Source organism: Anabrus simplex, chromosome 1 (genome assembly GCF_040414725.1).
Source record: "Anabrus simplex isolate iqAnaSimp1 chromosome 1, ASM4041472v1, whole genome shotgun sequence".
NCBI lineage: Eukaryota > Metazoa > Arthropoda > Insecta > Orthoptera > Tettigoniidae > Anabrus > Anabrus simplex.
In genome coordinates, this window is record NC_090265.1 from 1599794560 (window position 1) to 1599816293 (window position 21734).

Consider the following 21734-nt stretch of genomic DNA (forward strand, 5'->3'; position numbering starts at 1 on the left):
GATTGCTTCAAAGAGACAAAAAATTGAAAAATCAAATATTTTGAGGAAGTACCTGATGACAAATCTGTGCATGAATACCTTTCAATTAAAAAAAGAATGAAGGAAATCGACTGGACAGAATGGCTGGACTGACTGACTTTAGTTTTCATAAATTTTTTAAATATATTTACATGGATGAAGAAATACTGTGAATTGTTTGAGTCATCAATCCATAGACTGGCTTGAGCTTTCCATGCTACCCTGTCCTGTGCTAACTTTTTCATTTCTACATAACTACTACACCTTACATCTACTCTAAACTGCTTGTCATATTCATAACTTGGTCAACCCCTACCATTCTAACCATCTGTCTTTCCCTCAAAAACAAACTAAACAAGTCCTGGGTCTGTTAAGATGTGTCCCACCATTTTATTCTTTCTTCAGGTCAAATTTTGCACATTTGATTCAGTATCTCTTCATTCGTGATTCGATCTACCCATCTCACTTTCAGCATTCTATAACACCACATTTCATAAGCTTACATCCTCTTTCTTTCTAACCTAGTTATTGTCCATGTTTCACTTCCATACAATGCAATGCTCCAGAAGAAAGGCTTCAAAAACAGCTTTCTAATGCCTATATCAGTGTTCGAATTGAGCACATTTCTTTTCTTAACACATTCACGCCCATCATCTGAGCGGCTATTTAAAGGGCTGGCCCAGCTATTCCAGCTGTTAGTGGCAGAGCAAACAACAACAAATTCTTTTCACAATAAGTTCTAAACTAAACAAGACATGGAAACAAAATTTTGCACATACCTTAATGAAGTCCTCTAGTATCTCTGTAGTGTGTGGTAGGTAATGTCACACTTTCCTGGGTGAATGGGAGCACCACTTTCCACAAAAATAGCATGTTTCACTAATAATTTTATTTTTGAAGCACACTTTGCACCTTCTTCAGGGGAACTTGACTATATTTGATGGTGGAAACTTCAAAAGAATATGCTCTTTTCTCTTCCCATCTAACTATATAATGGATCCTCGACCGGTGTGATTTTTGGTGGCAAAATCGCGCGACGTTGACTTGGAGCTGATGAAGTAGATGGAGCTGAGATTTCGGAGAGAGGTGACTGTATTTGTATGTCGGGTTCACTTTTCCCCCCGTTTGAGAATTGCCTGGTGTTCCTTTAGATCTTTCGGTACACCCCTATTTGACTGTATTGTTCCACATAGGGCAGTGTTCTGTTCCCGTAATTGTTTCGTGAGTCCAACACTATTTGTAATAATTGTCCATATAGACTGTATACCCCTGGCCAAGATAATTTTCAAGCAGCTGAAAAACTGTGCTTTGTAAATTTGCATCACTTGCATCATTTATATTGTCCCTACACGCCAGGGTTACACTTCAGAATGCAATTATACACACGCTTGTTCAATCACAAACCAACTACACAGCTAGTTGTGCCAGCGCTAGGCTACCTTCAGGAACAAAGCAAAGAAAGTGCATTGGGAGGGAAAATCGCCGTGGCCATGTGGTTTCTGGTGAGTAGAAGCATTCATAAGGGTATTACTTTCATCTCTCTTGCACATATCTGTGACCAAAATAGATCCCGGCTGCATCGGAACGGCTCCAGTTCAAGGTTGCGCTTATCAGGACTAACTCGGATACGGTCTACAGCATGGTCACGTGCTATATGCAATAACTCAAATATGGGCGTGAATGTGTTAAGAAAGGTCTTTCTTGCTTTTGATAGTCTGGAGTTTATGTCCTCCTTACTTCTGCCATTGTTAATTATTCTACTATTCAAGTCCAATAAAAAAAAAAAAGGCGAAAGATTTATGCGATTTGAAGGGAGACCAGGGAGACCAGACTATTCAAGTGACAATATTCATCTACTTTCTTTAAGACTTCAATTCCTAATCTAATATTTCCTGCATCACCTGGCTTCCTTCAACTGCACTTTATTATATTTGTTTTGGATTTATTTATTTTCATCTTGTACTCCTTCTCCAAGTACATGTCCACACCATTCAGCAATTTCTTCAGATCTTCTGCAGACTCAGATAAAATAACAATATCATCGGCAAAACTCCGAGTTATGATTTCCTCTCCTTGGATAGTTACACCCTTTTCAAATTTTTCTTTGGTTTCCTTTACTTCCTGTTCCAAATAAAACAGAAGAAAGAGGGGATAAACTGTAGCCTTTCCGCACTTCCTTCTGGATTGCTGCTTATTTTTCACAGTCCTCAATTCTTATCACTGCAGACTGATTTTTGTACAGATTATAGATAATTCTTCTTTCTCACTATCTGATTCCGATCACCTTCAGAATCTCTAAAGTCAGGATTGCTTCACATGTTCCAACATTTCTTCTGAAGCCTCTGTAAATAATATATGTTAAAATTTTACAAACGCAAGAAACTAACGATCCAGTAGTTTTCACACTTGTCAGCCACCTGCTTTCTCTGAGAATAGGTGTAACAATATTCTCCCTAAAATTAGATATCACGTCTCCTGTGTCATAGATCTTACACACTAAATGAAATAACCTCACCATGAGGTTTTCTTTTAGGCAGTCAGTAATTCTGAGGGTATGTCATCCTACTTACTATTTAGATCTCTCAAAGATCTGATGAATTCTGACCTCAAACTGGGCCTCCCATTTCTACTTTCCCATGACACAGCTGATGGATATGTTCCTGCCATCTTTTTGCCACTTTTCCCACCCACCCCCACCAGAAGTGGTTTTCCAATTGAACTCTTAATATTTATACACCTAGTTCTCCTTTCTTCAAAGCTTTCCTTGATTTTCCCTACAACCATACAGTACAACCTTCAACATCCTTACACTTCTCTTTCAGCCATTCTTCCTAAGTTGTCCTGCACTTTCTACCTGCTTCATTGTTTAATCATCTGTATTGTTTTTCTGCCAACCTTACTTTTCTTGCATTTTTGTAATTTCGCTGGCCATTAATCAGGTCTAATATCTCCCGAGTTATCCACTAATTCTTACTTGATTTTCCTTTCTTCCTAACCTTTCTTCAGGAGCCCTAGTGATTTCATTCTTCAAGACTGTCCACTCTTCATCTATTGTTTCCTTCAGCCTTTTCAATTAGTCCTTGTGCATAAAGTTCCTTAGTTCCTTGAAACAATCCCTCATACTCTTTTCTTTCAACTCATCTACATCCCAACTTCCTGCATGCCTTTCTTCAATTTCTTAAGCTCCAGATGGCATTTCATGATCACCAAGTCATAGTCCACATCTGCTGCAGGAAAGTCTTGCAATCCAATACCTGGTTTATGAATCTCTGGCTAATTATAACGATGTCTATTTGATATCTTCCAGTGTCACCAAGTTTCGTCCATGTATATAGCTGTTCTTTGTCATTTGAACCAAGTATTGGCAGGAAATAAATTATAATCAGTGCAGAATTCAACTAGCCGATTCTCTGTTTTACTCCTATTTCCCAGTCTGAATTCTCCTCCTGCATTTCTTTCTCTTCCTTGGCTTACCAGTGCAATCCAGTCTCCCATTACAATTAGATTTTTGTCTCCTTTTACAAATTGTACTAACTGATGTACCCGTGCTTCGCTACGGAATTCTACCTTGTATACTAGGTTAGGTAGTGTACACGTTGTAAGATTCTATTAAATTGCATGTGACATTAGAAATGTGATGGGGAAGTCACCAAACGTCTTTTCTTATGTGAAGACTGGGTTAAGGAATTTTCATTGTAATGGTAGGCCCTCTTGCCTATTATCAGTCACAATCAAGTTGGGGAGTTTTCATTATAATAGCACACACTCACTCTCCACCTGCCATTTTACATCCTCAGAAAGGCTGTCTTAGTGGTTTTCCCAACTGAAATCAACATAGATCAGTACAATAATGCCAGTAGGAATGTCGTGATTAAAAGCAATGCTATCATATGAAATACTCAATCAAATTTTTAAAAACATGCACTTTCTCACTTTTAATGAACAGTACTATGCTGCCGATCTAACAGTCCAAAGTTCCAGAGCTGGAATGACCAGGCCGCAGACAGCCATGAGCCGTAAACACTCTTTAATTTCGGAGGGGGCGGGACAAGGGGGGGGGGGGGGGCATGAAGGCTGAAGGGGGGGGGTTGAATAGTGTAGAGTTTCAGGGCAAAAACTATGCCCTCTTATTCATCTGTTTAATAGGATTACCCAATGAGTCCGAAAATCTCAATTCACTACACTGGCGGCAGAAAAATCTATCTGACCTGGAGGCAAATTTTTCCTCCAAGCCAGAGGAGAAACACCCCTCTTCACTGCTAATTTGGAATAGAATGAATATAGAATTTAATAAAAGTGAAGAGAAAGAAGAGCCGGCCCCGTGGTGTAGGGGTAGCGTGCCTGCCTCTTACCCGGAGGCCCTGGGTTCGATTCCTGGCCAGGTCAGGGATTTTTACCTGGACCTGAGGACTGGTTCGAGGTCCATTCAGCCTACGTGATTAGAATTGAGGAGCTATCTGACGGTGAGATAGCGGCCCCGAGGATTTGTTGTGCTGACCACACGACACCTCATAATCTGCAGGCCTTCGAGATGAGCAGCGGTTACTTGTTAGGCCAAGGCCCTTCAAGGGCTGTAGTGCCATGGGGTTTGGTTTGGTTTTGGAAGAGGAAGAAGCTTTTCTTAAGGAATGACGACTACTACTACTACTACTACTATTACTACTACGCAAGCCTCTGCCTTAAGTGAGCACACGGCTCATTCAAAACAGCACATCTAGCTACCAGCTGGTCTAGACGTACCAGCAGTATCAGAAAATGTATGAACCAGAGGAATGGCATGCTAAAGAAGAAAGTTTTCTAACTCCCCAGCTATTTCCCACCAATATTCAGTCAGGCTTTTATACTCGGTATGCAGCAGAAATCCCATCTATTGGAGTTGAGTGGCAGCATAAGAGACAAAGAATTTCATAACAAACAGTCGTCAATGCAATGTTATTGTTAATCAAAGTCATGCGTTTTCGATATTGTAGGCCTTCACATTTAGTTTTCTTCCAACTCTGAAATACCACTCATCATAGTCAGTACGTTAAAACCGAATAAAACATGAATGATCGGAAATTGTATTCTCTATAACTGTTGTTATATAGTAATTTTTGACAGAACCAATAGCATAGGTATTTAAAAATTAAAGTTTAGGAACCTTCTCCTAAACTAAAATTTCTTCAAGGGTGAATAAAATTGTTTATAGCTTAGACTATAGTTTCTTATTCCCCGACTGTATATATTTTCATTAAATTCTGTTAACCCCTCGTGGCTCGACATTGCAATACACTGAGCAACAAAAATATAAATTCATGAATATCTGTGTTATCATAGCCGGTACGGTAAAAATGTATAAGACATAAATGATCGGAAATTTAATTCTATGTAATTTAGTTATGTAGTATTTATCGATAGGACCACTAATATTGTAAACATTTTAGAATTCAATTTTAGGCCTTTCCCTAAACTACCATTTCACTCAGCGTAAATAAAATGATTTAGAGCCTAGATTGTAGTAGCTCATCTCCCTGACTTTACATACTCATTTTCATTTAATTCTCTTAAGCCGTTTTCTCATTATGTGTGTACATACATACATACCTAGCTACCTTCCCACATATTTGGCCAACAAGGGTTAAAGAACATTGCAGGCACTTACGTCTTTGCCAGCCAGAGAAGTCTGCTGTGGCAGAACATGCCATACATAATGACTATCAAATAATTTTTGATGCAACTTCTGACATTTGTAAAGAGAAACATTTTATTCCTAGAATCATTCATGAGGCGATAGAAATTGCTAAACGCCCAAATAATTTCAACAAAGGTGACGACTATGTACTGAGTAGATCAAGGGTACCCTCCATAGTTAACTCGTCAACATCTTTCTCCGTGACTCTGGAGGCCCTGGAATAACTATATTTCTAACAGGGTCTCTCTATCTTGAATCTGGTAACTATGGAGTGGCAATTGCCATTATGCTTTGTTACTGCTCTGAAGACGATCCTGGTCGCAGGATCGAAACGCGTCAGCTGTTATTTAATATTACATGACTTAATATCCCCAAATAATTATCATAATGTCATTTAGCGGTCGTGAAAGTCTACGTATTAAACTAAGTTTCTTCTGAAGGAATTAGTTTGATTGACTATACAAACAAACAAAGTTCATTCTTGAAGTGCCTAATTCAAAATTATCAAAACTAACCAAGGTTCACTCTTGAAACAACTAACTGGTCGACGTATTGTGAAATTAAATACAGTTCTAATTCACTGGAAAGTTATTTTATGGAGTGGCTAAGTCTCACACGTGCTATAAATGTTCTTCGAAGTCCCCACTCATGAACAAGTTCATTGGTATGACTTACTGTAATACTATACTGGCTTTAGAAAATTGTTAGTTGATAAATTGGAAATTATTTATGAGTTTGAAAATCACTATAAGAAAATGTTGCTTGGAAGATTAAAAGTGACTTGTAGACTGGAAAATTATATGATAAGTCGCAGTTCATACTGTTCTTTAATAACACAGATGCATATCACCTTTTTGAAGTGCTGGCTCCAATTGCCTGTGTCCTCACAGGTCTGAAGCACCATGTCCACCAGCAATCAGGAACACCATTACCACGCATCCCCTGAAGCTAGCACACCTCCATCGACAGAAGTTCAGACGATGATACGGGTGGTTGAATTATGCAAGTGGCGTCAAATTGCACATGCCACTTTGCATGATATAGCACTGTCTGTTCCTGATTAGCAAGTCTAACTTTTGGAGTGATTTTGAACCGAGGTTTCACTTAATAAGGTGATCGAACCTTCACGATACACTGAATGCACTATATTCCGACTGTAAGTTTTAATGCAGTTCGGAAAGTTTAAGCAGAGTCTATGCATTTTACTTCATACATGATAATGTGAGATTTAATTTATGTTCCCTTAAGAAAACAGTCTACTGTTAATCTAGCACCAAGAAGTGTTAATATTCGATTTCACAGTCTGTTCAATTTCACAGTCTATGTCCCACTTCGTGAACTAATATGCATGTAACTTCAATAAACAAAGTCCTAACTAGTTGGTTACTTGCTGAAATTCTACATGTAAACTTGTCTCATTAAGTTATAAGTTTTAGTGACTGTTCTATAGCACACAACATACATTAATAATGTCCAACGTATGACACTTGTGTTTATAAGTAAGCCACACAAAACGTTTAAGTGTTCGAATGCTCTACACGAGTCCTTTAGAAAGGATGGAAAACTTTAGAATGTAAAGTTGTACCGCTGTCACAGTTAAAGTTCTAGACCATACCTCACCAGTACTGAGTTCGAAGTTCGGAACTTGGCACTCGCGCACTAAGTCAAGTCACACAACTGGCAGCAAAATCTCATGGAGCAGACCATCACCGGTCCCTGCTGTCAGTCACTGTGTCGTTTGAGATTTTAGGCTCGCCTTATATACCAGAGCTTGACCCTGAGCGGAAACGTCACTGATATTACCTGATATATTAAAATCTCAATATCTCCTCAAATAATATGGCTATCAACTTGAAACTTGAACTCTACCTATTTATCACCAGCTATACGGTCTTGTTAAAATCCATTTGTTGATATTCCATCAGGAAGCAGAGATATAAAAAAACCTCCAGATGATTCTCTCTGATCTGCAGGCCATATCTTCCGTGACGTCATGGTCGCGCCTTAGCAAGCTGCAGTGAGCTTGCTAGCAGGAAGCGTTGCATAACAGTCCACAATGCGCACAATTTAAACTGATGAAACACACCATGCTGTTTCCAGTTCGATCATGGATGGTTCCTATTATTATTTATAAGATTGAAGAAGGAACACCACGCAACACGAACTCTCAAATTTTAACAGGTGTTTTAATATACATGTACTATATTTTAGTGTGTTTAACTTATTAAGTGTTTTATACTGTGCTTATGTATTTTAATATGTTTAAGGTACTCAATATGTCCAATGTACACTCAATAGGTTTTAGTTTACTGTAGCATTCATTATCACATTGATCATAGATATCTTAACCCCACATAGACAAAACACTACTACAATATATTTTATTTTCATCCCCATTAGGCATCCGGATGATCTAAACATAATAACATCTTTGTGATATTGTCTAATGGCTGTAATATAATAATGTACTAGCTAATGATGGCCATGGAAGGCCGAAACCGGTACTAATGTAAATCCATTTATAATAAACAAGTATTGATAGGTGGAACACATTTCTTGTCTGTATAGTCATAGATGGTTCCTGTTTCAATATGTATAGATTAAATCTTCTGTAAGCCTCTGTGGCTCAGACAGCAGTGTACCGGCCTCTCACCGCTGGGGTTCCATGGTTCAAATCCCAGTCACTCCATGTGAGATTCATGCTGGACAAAGCGGAGGCGGGACAGGATTTTCTCTGGGTACTCCAGTTTTCCCTATTATCTTTCATTCCAACAACACTCTCCAATATCATTTCACTGGTGCAAGGTCCAGGAGAGGACTTCACCAGGTTGATCAGAGTGCAAAACTCCACTCCTCTTTCCTTACATCTGTCTCACCCATTCGGCCTGTCTCCTCCTTCTTCACCTTCCCCACTGATTCTCCACTCACTGTGACATATTTATGTGCAGTGAGCGGAGACACTCTGTTGTATGGGACTATGTTACTGGTGTTAAAAATATCTTCTTTCAATTTGGTTTGAGCAGACAATTTATCTTCTCTAGCTCTTCTTTTCCTTTTCCTTTGCAGCTATACCAGTAATGTCTGGAACAAGGTATCGGCTGACAGCAATTCCGAGAGCATTCCTTAAATTACAATCAGAAATACTCACACGCAATCTACTTTTCATACAAGTTGAAACAAAAAAAACCTTTCACATATCCTTGTGGAACCAAATATAGAAATAATCTTAGCTGCTTTTCGATCCAGCTTAGGAAAATCTTCCTTCAACAAATTCTCGTAGAATTCGAGCAAAGCCTTTGTATTGAAAAATGGATCTTTTTGATGATCATGTAATCATTGTCTCACAGATTAACCATTTGGCTTTATCATCACGACTGAGAAGAAAGTACGAAAGTTCCCAGGTCGATTGGAAGGGACTTTCGGAAGTCTTTATTTATTTATAATGTCTAATAACGGACCATTTATATTGGTATTAGTCTTTGCCTTCTTCGAAACAGGTTGCTCCATTATTATGTTGTTGTTTTGCGTTTATCTATTTCATTGATAAACAAGCTGTCTATCACTGAATGCTTCGTCGCTCTCAGCATACTACACCATCCAAGTCAATCCGAGTTAGACCGATGCACAGTGCACGAAGCCTCTGCGCCTCGATTTGCATGCGTGAGATTTACGGCATTTGAGAGGCCCTGATCTTGACAATAATAATCCATTTAAAATGCTGGTCATAGTAGCTCACCTGCTGTTCATTTTCTTAGTATTAAACTAACTCCAGCATTTCCCCTAAATGATTTTGTTTTGATAATTCTCTAGTTGACTGACCAAAAGTCCTGCTCTTCCTCATACGTAACTTATACCAACTACATCTAACTTTAATCTATTCATTTCCTTTTTCAGATTCTTTAACCTACCACAATAATTCATACTTGTAACATTCCACATTCTGACTCGCAAAATGTCAGTATTCATCTTCCTGATTATTGTCTGCTCTTGTGTAGTCCCTACCTAGAGATCCAAAAGGGGAAGTATTTTACCAATGGAATATTTTACCTAGGAGGAAGCCATCATCTGTTCATCATTCATTCATAGAGAGCAACATGTCCTCGGGAGTTAGTTACAGCAGTAATTTCCCACTGCCTTCCGTGTAGCAGTATCAACATACATAGTTAAGCCATGTTAAATATTATTACAAGGCCATATCACTCAATCACCAAGACTGCTGCCCTTACAACTTCCAAAAAACTGCTACCCCTCTTTCGACGACCCATTCGTTAGTCTGGTCTCTTGACACATACCCATCCAATATGGTTGCACCTACGGCTTGGCTATCTGTTTAATTGGGATGCACAAGCCTCCCCATTGCAGCAAGACACAAGGTTCACTGAGAATATATACATGAAAGAAGAAAGGATTACCTTGGGGTAATTTCATTGCAGCATCTGGCCCTCTGATTCTCTTCCTCTTCTTTTTACCAACTCGAGTTGGAATTGGAGGTTCATATTTTTTCTTCGTTGACTTTTCATCCCTCTTATCGCCACGAAATCCTCCATTTCCAGACTGATTTTGTCCCTGTATTAAAGAAAATGTATGAAGACAGTTATCAGACACATACAATTGAACAAACTGACAAATTATTATACTGTTGTTGTTGACAGACAACCTCCTACGGGATTTTGGTATCAATGAATTTGGAATTCCCATTTCTATACCATGGAGAATACCTCCCATGTAAGGAATAATGGGGTGAGCGATAATTCTATGAACATAAAAATACTCATGTGTGTCACTGCCTTTTCTTGATGACAGAATGTCTCTCATGTGCTAATGTCCACATAGGAGGTCTCCAAGAGCAGATTATGTTGCCTGAATGAGAACAGCCAAGCCACAAAATCCATACAAAGTCAAAGTTATTCATAAATTTTGAAGAAGTGCCTACGAACATTCAGTCTCTCAGACCTGGAACCAAATCTGGAGATCACTCTGTAACAGATATTCGAGCTTTGAAATATCTCAAATGGAACTAGTCTAGTCAAAACTGACCATGTGGAAAACTATGCTATATTGCCACGACACCAGGCCTCGAGTGTTTCAACCATTCCTAAGACCATGCATGCATCTGAGATACCAATTACAGAAAGTACACCTGCAAGAGATGAAATACAGTATATACTGTAATTGAAAAAGTTCACCAGACAAGGAAAAACAGTAAACCAGTTACTGGAAATACCCATTGTAGAGATTTATTATTAAATGTAAGTTTTTATTCCCATTTAAGTTTAATAAAGATTGCTATGCATTATAAAGTAAGACCTATTATTCGTCACTCTGTATTGAAACACGAATGTAATCCTACGTGCTACTTACCAACAATGTAAAACCTCCTATGTGGTGTTTTTGTTATTCTTTTACATATCGTGCTAACAATAACCAGCCGGGCTGAGTGGCTCAGACGGTTAAGGCGCTGGCCTTCTGACCCCAACGTGGCAGGTTCGATCCTGGCTCAGTCCGGTGGTATTTGAAGGTGCTCAAATACGTCAGCCTCGTGTCGGTAGATTTACTGGCACGTAAAAGAACTCCCACGGGACTAAATTCCGGCACCTCGGCGTCTCCGAAGACCGAAAAAGTAGTTAGTGGGACGTAAAGCAAATAACATTATTATTATTAACAATAACCAGAATTCAGAAGCTAAATTATCATTAGATTTTACATTAAATCTTAATATACGCTGTGATAAAACCTTGAAAAACCAAGCAAATGTATGACGACCGACCGACCTACCTTCATTGATCTGTATTTAGGACTGTCACCCGGGTGGCAGATTCTCTATCAGTTGTTTACCTAGTCTTTTATTAAATGATTTCAAAAAAAATTGGAAATTCATCAAACATTTCCTATCTCTAATTCCTCTCCCTATAAATGAATATTTACTCCAATTTGTCCTCTTGAATTCCAACTTTATCTTCATATTATAATCTTTCCTGTCTTGAAAAGCTGCACTTAAGCTGATTCCTCTACTAATATAATTCCACGCCATTTCTCCACTGACAGCTTGGAACATCCCACTTAGTTGAGCACCCCATCTCCTTATATCGTGTTCTCCCCAGCCCGAAGTTTTTGCAACATTTTGTAATACTGCTCTTTTATAAGAAATCACTCACAACAAATAGAGCTGCTTTCCTTTGGATCTTTTCCAGTTCTCGTATCAAGTAATCCTGGTGTGGGTATTGTACAGTGGAACCATACTCTAATTGAGGAGATAGATGCAATAACAGTGTAAGTAGATTGACATTATTTTGAGAAACAGAATCATGAAGTTTATAGGGTAAATGTTCCAAGTTAGCAGTAATATTTGGAATCAAACTAAATTTTATTTTAAGAAATTTAAAGGGGTCAGGAAATGTATTTCTCAAAGAATTTGATTCATCATTTAGCTAATAAGAAAGACAGATTTATTTGAAATGTTACTTTATACACAGTTATTGCATGAAGCAGGAATATTATACGAGGGTTGAGTCATAAGTCATGGCAACATTTTTTTTTCTCGTGAAAAAGAGAGAACATGGAAAATCTGAGATATGCATTTGGAAATATAGGGTATGTACTTATGCATAGTGTCTGAAGACAAATTCTGACTTCAGGAGATTCTCGTAGGAAAGTGACAGAACATAGGCCATTGGTAAACATTGTTTTATTATGGTATAGACAGCAAATACACAAGACTACCTGCAAAGGACAGGTCTCCACTGGTTACAGACCTTCGAAATAATCACCCAAGGTTTCCACTGTGCATTGCCAGCGGTACATCTTTGTCCATGTACACTGGACGGCCTGGGCAAGGCAAATCGGCAGTTGATACTCTACCCCCTTTGAACGTCTCCACGCACCTCACCACTGTTCTATAGGGCATGGCATGCGCACCTACTGCCTCCCGCAGCTCTGCATGGCATTGGTGTGCATTTCTGCCGTGGATAACTGCTATTTTAATATATGATCGTTGCTCCTGCTTGTTGACTTCCATTTTGTGAAGCTCTCACTCACACACTGAACTTGGGGGTATACTAAGACCCACACTGTAGTTTACAAACACCATCTAGTGGCATCATACATGAGTACATACCGTACATTTCCAAATGCATATCTTGGATTTTTTGTGTTGTCTCTTGTTCGTGAGAAAACAAATAGTTGCCATGATTTATGACTCGACCTACGTATTTTGTCACATACCAGTATTGCTCAGGGAGTTAGGAAAACATGATTGCTCACTGGAGGGGGACAAAAGCAGCTATTTATCCCACCTGGGATCTCTAAAATATAATATTACCACTACCATAACGTGTAGAAAAGAAAGTGTGATCACTTCTCCGCGCGCCTGTATATTTGCCATTGTCAGTGTTAGGCACCACAGCTTCTGGCCAAAACAGTGCGGTGGCTGTTGCTAGCTGATTTCGTTGGTAATGCAGTACTTCATATTGCGCACCAAAGTTCGGTTAATTTATAACATTTCTCAATATGTGAATGTTCATGCGACATTCCCTTGATTAAAAATAATGCTTCAGACCTCCACAGAGAATAAAATTAAGGCAAACCGAAGGTTATTGCTTATTGTTTATGCATTTTGAATGCCTGAATCTATTACAAAAGCCAGCTCATCACTCAAAAACCTTCCGATTTTTCAATATTAATGGTGATGAATAAGTTTACCTCAGCTACAGTCCCTCTCCAGAAAGGCTAGATGTAGTGAGATACCACACACTTTCACAATACTGGGTTTGGTGCTTTGGAAGCACTGTTAGTTAGCATGGCAAGTTTCTATATTCTGTGAGTACATTCTTATTGCTGTGATGGAGAAATTTCTCGTTATTTTACATGGGATGTATGTCGGGTTACAAGGGCAATAATAAGCAGTGATAGAAAAGAGTACTAAACACTCTTCATATATATGTATGCTGGCTATGATTCTAGAAAATTCTACTTTCTTACAGCATGGTATTACTACAAGATATCTGGAAGATTCTACACTAACATAGAAAAGTTCTTCATACGTACCTGTCCTAGAATTGTCTTGAAACAAGTTTGTCACTGTGGCACATAATGTAAGATATCTAGAAAGCTCTAGAACATTATACAATATATCCTTGATACATGAAGACTCCAGAGTTCACTTACTTACATTAATACTCACAAATGGGGGATTTTCTGAGCAACTTGGGAAACACAGACAGTTATTTACATAGTGTAACTTTAACCTAACTTCCCTTGAGTTAATATAGCTATAACCAGAACTTTTCCGAATGACTGAACACATCAAGGCTTATTTACACGTGGAAAACATAGTCTAACAACTTTACACAGCCTAACAACTATAAACAACATTATTAAATTTAAATAGATAACCTCGCTGACAACACATGAAAAATTACTTTCAGTTATACAGAGAGTATCATAACTATACATTACATACATACATACATACATACATACATACATACATACATACATACATACATTATCATTATAGACTGTTATGCCTTTCAGCTTTCAGTCTGCAAGCCTCTGTGAATTTATTAAACGATGCCACAGTCCTCGATTTGCAACTAGTGTTGTGGCCTCATTTAGTTCTATACCTCTTATCTTTAAATCGTTAGAAACCGAGTCTAACTATCGTCGTCTTGGTCTACCTCTACTCTTACCCTCCATAACAGTGTCCATTATTCTTCTAGGTAACCTATCCTCCTCATTTTGCCTCACATGACCCCACCACCGAAGCCGGTTTATGCGTACAGCTTCATCCATCGAGTTCATTCCTAAATTAGCCTTTATCTCCTCATTCCGAGTACCCTCCTGCCATTGTTCCTACCTGTTCGTACCAGCAATCATTCTTGCTACTTTCATGTCTGTTACTTCTAACTTATGAATAAGATATCCTGAGTCCACCCAGCTTTCGCTCCCGTAAAGCAAACCTATACCGACAAAAAAAAAATCCGGGGGTGCTCTTCATGTTATGTTTAAAAACAATGGTGCAATCAGATTGGCAGAGAAAATTTTTCTATTCAGGAAAATGATGTTACTTTGTTACTTCCGGATGCGCAGTTCAAATTGACGAACTCGCCGTATTTGCTATGCCAGAGCACAAACCACTGCCTTGCTTCAGGGAAGAGAACGGGAGGAAGAGGAACTGGGGTATATGATGGAGACAGAGATAATGCTCTGCACGTATGCACAAGTTTCTTCGTTCGACTCTCATAGGATTGTCCTTGTCCCTTACAGGCAATATCCATAATTAGTTTATTAAATAGCCATAATGGCACACACATACAGTACAAGAACACACTGCAACTAAAACACACTTGTCAGTCAAGAAATGCACCAGATCATTTCTCCTCTCGTTTGTTGGTTGCGGTAACGTTCTTTATTATTTAACATGCTCAAAGATACAACACTGCCACCCCATGATTGTGTATTCCTTTACTCACAACATTGTAAACGAAATGAAATACTGAGCGAAGGAAAAAAAATACGCCCAGCGTTTTGATTACAGTAGATGTTCAATACACCCCCTCCTACTTCAATGTACAGTTCACAATGGAGTAGTAGTAACCTTTGGACTCTGTTCAGGATGTGTGGTGTTTCACGTATCATCTCTGCCTCCCACTTCCCACCCCTTCCCTTCTCAGATGCGCAGCAATAGACAGCGGCTGGCTTTTTGGCATAGCAAATACAGCAAGTACATCCTTGATTTTGTCAGGATAGTTATGATACACCCTGTACACACACACAACCTGACTTGCATCATAATGAAGGCCAGGCTGAGTGGCTTAGGCGGTTGAGGCGCTGTCTTTCTGACCCCAGCTTGGTAGGTTCGATCCTGGCTCAGTCCGGTGGTATTTGAAGGTGCTGAAATATGTCAGCCTCGTGTCAGTAGATTTACTGGCATGTAAAAGAACTCCTGTGGGACTAACTTCTGGCACTATGGCATCTCCGAAAACCGTAAAAGTAGTTAGTGGGACATAAAGCAAATAATAATCAGAGATGGAAGAACTTTACAATTTTCTGAAATGATTCCATCAAAGGGCAATAAGGAGCAATATTGTATTTCAGAAGAGTACTGTGTTGTGAATGATGGGGCTTTGGCTTCATTTCTCAATATGGAGCCACATAATACAGTGACATTTGTAACTTCCTAAGCAGCAGACTCAGAACACTGTTCTAACTTGAATATAAATTATTCTATTTCATCCTCTGCAAAGGATATGATTATTTCTGAGCTTTGTTCTGAGCCAGGCAACAGGCCTATTTATTTCAATATTTGTAACAACAATCTCTTGCAACCTTCTGAAATGTTGCCTCCATAGCGTAACAGTTAGTGTTATTAGCCGTCGTCGGAGGTCCCGGGTTTAATTCCCGGTGCTGCCAGAAATTTAAGAATGGCAGGAGGGCTGGTATGTGGTTGAAATGGTATATGCAGCCCACCTCCATTGGGGGGTGTGCCTGAAAAGAGCTGCACCACCTCGGGATGAGGACATGAGTTTACTACTATTACCTTCTGAAATTAATGTTATAGTTGATTCCTTAACGGAATTCAATGAAGATGGACCCAACAATAATTTCCACGAGAATATTCTTGAAGACGCCAATACTGCCAATTTATAAGGAGCTCCTGTACATTCAGAAGATCCACAGAAAAATATATTACTTTGAATGGCTTCAAAGCAGTTGCAGATAAGAAAAGGAAGATAATGTTGATGGTGATGGTGAAGACATGTAAAAGTGTAAAAGTAAAAAAAAAAATGCAGTGCTATTTAATCAAGGAGGAAGGGAAAGAAAATATTAAAGGTTGATGTATATGTCTTGGCCTGAAAAACAACTGTATGTATGTTTACCGATATGAAATACACTTTGTACCATAGACAGAAAAGATGATGATGTGTCTAGATGAAATGTATCATACAGTTACTACTTAGAAAAAGGAAATGACTGACTAAGAGTGTGTAGAACTTTTTAAATATTCTTGGCATAGGCCAAAACTGGGTCACAAAACAAAGAGAAAAGAATTACAGAAGAATTATAGAGAGACTGAAAAGAAACACTCTGATGTGTCTCTAACTAGGAAATGCATCTATTCTGATGTCTGCAAATCCCTTTTGAAATGTCACTCCAATTTAGCCTTGTTAGTCAGAATGCTAAAACAGGTAAGCTTGTAGTTTTATGTGATCATGGCTTTAGAACCTCCAGTTTTATGTGGAATTTACACAACAGGGATGTGACCTATCATTTCAGTAATCCCACTGACATTGCATCAGCTTAATAAGAAATTCTCTTAACTCCATTTTTACACATTTTACCAAACAAACTATTTTTATGCAGTTCAATCATTTAAAAAGTTATTTATCATATTTATTGGAGTTACATAGTTTTCTCAGTTCTATTTCAGACCCGAAAGGGAGATACAAGGTTTTCACATTTTACCATATTTTTAATGCAGTAAATCACATTTATTACAGTATTGCTTTCTTTTTTTCAATATTAGTTATATTGTGCATGAATCAAACTACATCATATGACAACACTTTTATTAATCATTGCTTTATCTCACTTTATTCTCACACAATGAAATAAGTAAACGTTCTCAAATAGAAATGGTGAACACATTTTTACTGAAGCGCATAATGACCAAAAAAGAATATTACTATTGAACTATTAGAAAATTTCTCAATCATGCAACATTTTATTAAGATAATCTTATTTCCCATACCAGTACTTTCAAATATTGTAACAATATTAAACTCAGGTGAAAATGAAAACTATTTAACAGGAGATGCAATTATAGTCAATCTCGTATGTCTACTATAGAAAATCTAAACATTTAATTTTATTGGCAAGGCTAATCATCATAAAACTGGTGGTAATTTTGAGGCAATGTCGTATTCAATGCTTGAGGATGTTCATACTTAGTCTTTTTTATTTTAGGTCTGTACATGCAGAGTTTTGGAAAACAATCAAATTTCTGAGTAGTAATATTTCCTCTCCTAAGTACAGGAAGTTCACTCTCTTCATTAGAGAACTGAAGTTTGTAGAACATGATTCTTTCTTTTGCATACTTCAAAGCTACAATATCAGTAACACAGGGGCCATCACTTGTTTTCCCTGAGTTTGTATTAAGATACACACAGCAGTGTTCTCCCCCATGATCTTTATAATGGGCCGCCCGGCTAACATGACCTAGATATTTGCTAGTTACATAATATTAATACATATTTGAGTCGTTGGGTGCTTCAAATTAAACGTAAATACTGTAAAACTGTTTATTTAATCATCCTTATTATTGTCAGCAAAATTGCATCAGTTACTTCGGAGTTTAAATGTTTAGCTTCACTATCGCTCAGTGCTGTGCGCGAGCGGTGTATGGATTAGCGTGGAATCGCATAAGAGCACTCTATTCCGCATGATGCTACAAACACGCGTGGCACTCCACAGCAACCGAATGATAAGTCCCGGAGTTACATTATTAACGAGCAGTAAAACACTAGTTCAAAATACTCTTATGTCTTGTTAGTGATAACACTAAAATAGATCAGTTTTGCGAAATTATCTGAAATTTAAAATTTTTTAAATAAAGGCCTTATTTAAGATTGTTTTTGGAATAGTTAATAGTTTTTAGTAAGAAAATTTGGTCAGTTACAATAGTTATATATACATTTATATAATATTAATTACATATAGAAAAGGTACATTAATTAATAATAACTTATTGATATACAAACCCCTGATAATGTTAATGTTTACCTGTCTGATATTATTGTTAATGCCCTGATGAGGATAAGTTGAGATTTTATCATATTCATTTCTAAGTAGAATTCCCTGCCCGGCTACTCATTCGTGCCACCCGGCTGATGAAAATTTCTGGGGAGATCACTTCTGAAAATCGAATTGTCTTGGAAATTTTCTGGCTTACTTACAAACCTGAACATAATCTGCAAATACATCGATGTCTCTAGTTCTCAAAACATGTTCACTTCTAGAACGCAAACAGAGTTGCCGCCATTTCAGTAGGCACTTTCAAAGGGTACGAATCTTCACTTCAAATGAAGCCACCAAATCGTCTGTAATCAAAGAAGGGCGACTGGAGCGGTCCTCATCATGGGTGTTGTCACTGCCATCTTTGAATTGTTGTACCCACTTATGCACTTTGCTTTCACTCATAACAGTATCACCATACACTTCGCAAATCTGTCGATGAATTTCTGCAGCAGACAGCTTCCTTAAAAACCACATCACTGGCCGAACCTCACATGCGTTACCTGTAGCTGACACCTCATTTTTCGTCATCTCCTAAGTTGATACTTTTTGCACCTGTAGCTGACACAGATTATACCATACAATATAACAAAATAATCTAAATTACCCTTTAATCAATTAATCATTGTTTATAAGTTACAACCTAAACATTAGAGATATCCTGTACATTATAAGCAGGATACTTCACATCAGCCATGTACAGAAGAGCAGATTTTGAAGCTGCTGTATTTACTGCCATTCCTCGTTTCTCCTCATTGAATGCAGCAGCCATAGATGGCTGTGGATATTTTAGAAATTTACTTTGTTGAGGGTCCATTTTATATCACCAACACATACTTTTTAATATGTGCACACCATGTATCAGCTTTGGGTTGTGGTTTATATCAGCTGCCTACACTTGACACATGGGGTCAGCTTCATGTACCTTTATTGGAGAATCACGTATAAAGAAATATTATACCTAGCTAGTATGTATGTATATCTGTCCATCCTTTGTCCCATTTCTCCACAGGGACTGGTATGAAGAGAGATGAATCTTCATAGTGAGTTTTTATGACTGGATGCCCTTCCTGATGTCAGCCTCATCGGAGGATTTACTGAGATGAAATGAATGACGTGGTATATGATAGTAGGAAGGGAGAAGGTGAAACGCGATGCCGGCACGTAGTCTGCTCATGTTGAATAGAATCAAGGGGTTTGTTCAAGGTTTCTCGTCCCCATCCGACCAACGAACCACCATCAACAGTGTGTGAGAACAGGTGCTTCACAATAACAGGTCTCTCAAACGAATTTCCTGACATGTTGAGATCAGTGCTTTACAACATTGTTTCTGAACACCTAATGTTTAGGAAACTGTGCTCCCATTGGGTCCCGAAACTCGTAACAGAGGACCACAAAAACCAAAGATTTGAGTGTGCGATGAAGTTCTTGACTCGTTATGACGAAGAAGGTGACGGCTTCTTGAGTCAGATCGTAACTGGAAACGAAAATGAGTTTTCTTCAATCACTTCCCATTTCATCACAACCAACCTTCCTCAAGATGCTACTAAATTGATGCTGTATAGCAATCGATGTTGCTAGAAATCAGATGTAACAATCTCAGATTTTCTTCTATATATTTTGATGACCAAAGGATTGTCCATCGAACAAAAGTACCCATTGGGGGGTGTGCCTGAAAAGAGCTGCACCACCTCGGGATGAGGACATGAGTTTACTACTATTACCTTCTGAAATTAATGTTATAGTTGATTCCTTAACGGAATTCAATGAAGATGGACCCAACAATAATTTCCACGAGAATATTCTTGAAGACGCCAATACTGCCAATTTATAAGGAGCTCCTGTACATTCAGAAGATCCACAGAAAAATATATTACTTTGAATGGCTTCAAAGCAGTTGCAGATAAGAAAAGGAAGATAATGTTGATGGTGATGGTGAAGACATGTAAAAGTGTAAAAGTAAAAAAAAATGCAGTGCTATTTAATCAAGGAGGAAGGGAAAGAAAATATTAAAGGTTGATGTATATGTCTTGGCCTGAAAAACAACTGTATGTATGTTTACCGATATGAAATACACTTTGTACCATAGACAGAAAAGATGATGATGTGTCTAGATGAAATGTATCATACAGTTACTACTTAGAAAAAGGAAATGACTGACTAAGAGTGTGTAGAACTTTTTAAATATTCTTGGCATAGGCCAAAACTGGGTCACAAAACAAAGAGAAAAGAATTACAGAAGAATTATAGAGAGACTGAAAAGAAACACTCTGATGTGTCTCTAACTAGGAAATGCATCTATTCTGATGTCTGCAAATCCCTTTTGAAATGTCACTCCAATTTAGCCTTGTTAGTCACATTACTATAGGGCTAACACCAGTGAACTTTATTTTTATCCAATATGGACTTGAAAGCGTGACAATTTTGAAGCGTGTTTTTTAAGTAAGGTCCGTTTTGTTGTAGACACTAGTAGTTCGTGTGCATATCGCAACAAGCGCGTGCGTCGTGTACCAGCATGCCTCGGGAACAATTGTGCTCAGTTTCAGCTCTGTAGCTAACCTGTACGGTTCTGTTCTGTGCTTTCAAAATGTTTAAGACTGTCAACTCCTAAGACCTATCATTAACCTGCAGAAGACTATGACATCTCTCTCTGAACGCCCAAAAGAGGACTGCCAGGTCACAGTTGTCTTCTTAATATTGCTATGAGCTTGTTGTGAGTTAGGATGCCCACCTGCTCCAATTCCCAGGACACCAAGATGGTTCAGCATAGTTGAGAACAAATATCCCTACCCAGAACAATCAGGTCTGGATTTGCAATGATCTGCAATGGCTAGACTGGCCACTAAAGTGCATTAGTGTTGTCACCACTTGTTTTGAAGCTTGATCTGTCAGTTTGTTGCCCACAATCCCCACATGACTAGGAACCATGTGAAGGCAATTCCATTTTCAACATCACATAATATGGCAAGAAGGTGTTGCAGGAAAAATGAATCAATGAACTACAGTCGGCTTAAAGAGTCAGTACAGATGAGAAAGTGGCCTCGCTCATGCCTCAGCACAAATCACTGAGCTCCCAAGATGGTGAAGATATATACCACGGAGTATATATGCTGACACTAGGTAGTGAAATCTTGGTGTTATATCATCAGAAACAAATGAGCTTCCAACATTCTCACCTATCTTAGAACTCTCAGTGAAAACAATTTGTGCATCTGAATATAGGTGAAGGAAGTCATGGAAATAACTCTGAGGT

At 38.3% G+C, this 21734-nt stretch overlaps 1 protein-coding gene across 1 annotated transcript in view; it reads right to left on the reverse strand.

Moving 5' to 3' along the window:
• Window positions 1-21734, reverse strand: part of LOC136881116 (26S proteasome regulatory subunit 4) — a 215958-nt gene that overhangs the window by 164513 nt on the left and 29711 nt on the right. The window contains exon 2 of the mRNA XM_067153762.2: window positions 10102-10255. Within this exon, the coding sequence (XP_067009863.1) occupies window positions 10102-10255 (154 nt within the window). The remainder of the gene's footprint in view (window positions 1-10101; window positions 10256-21734) is intronic.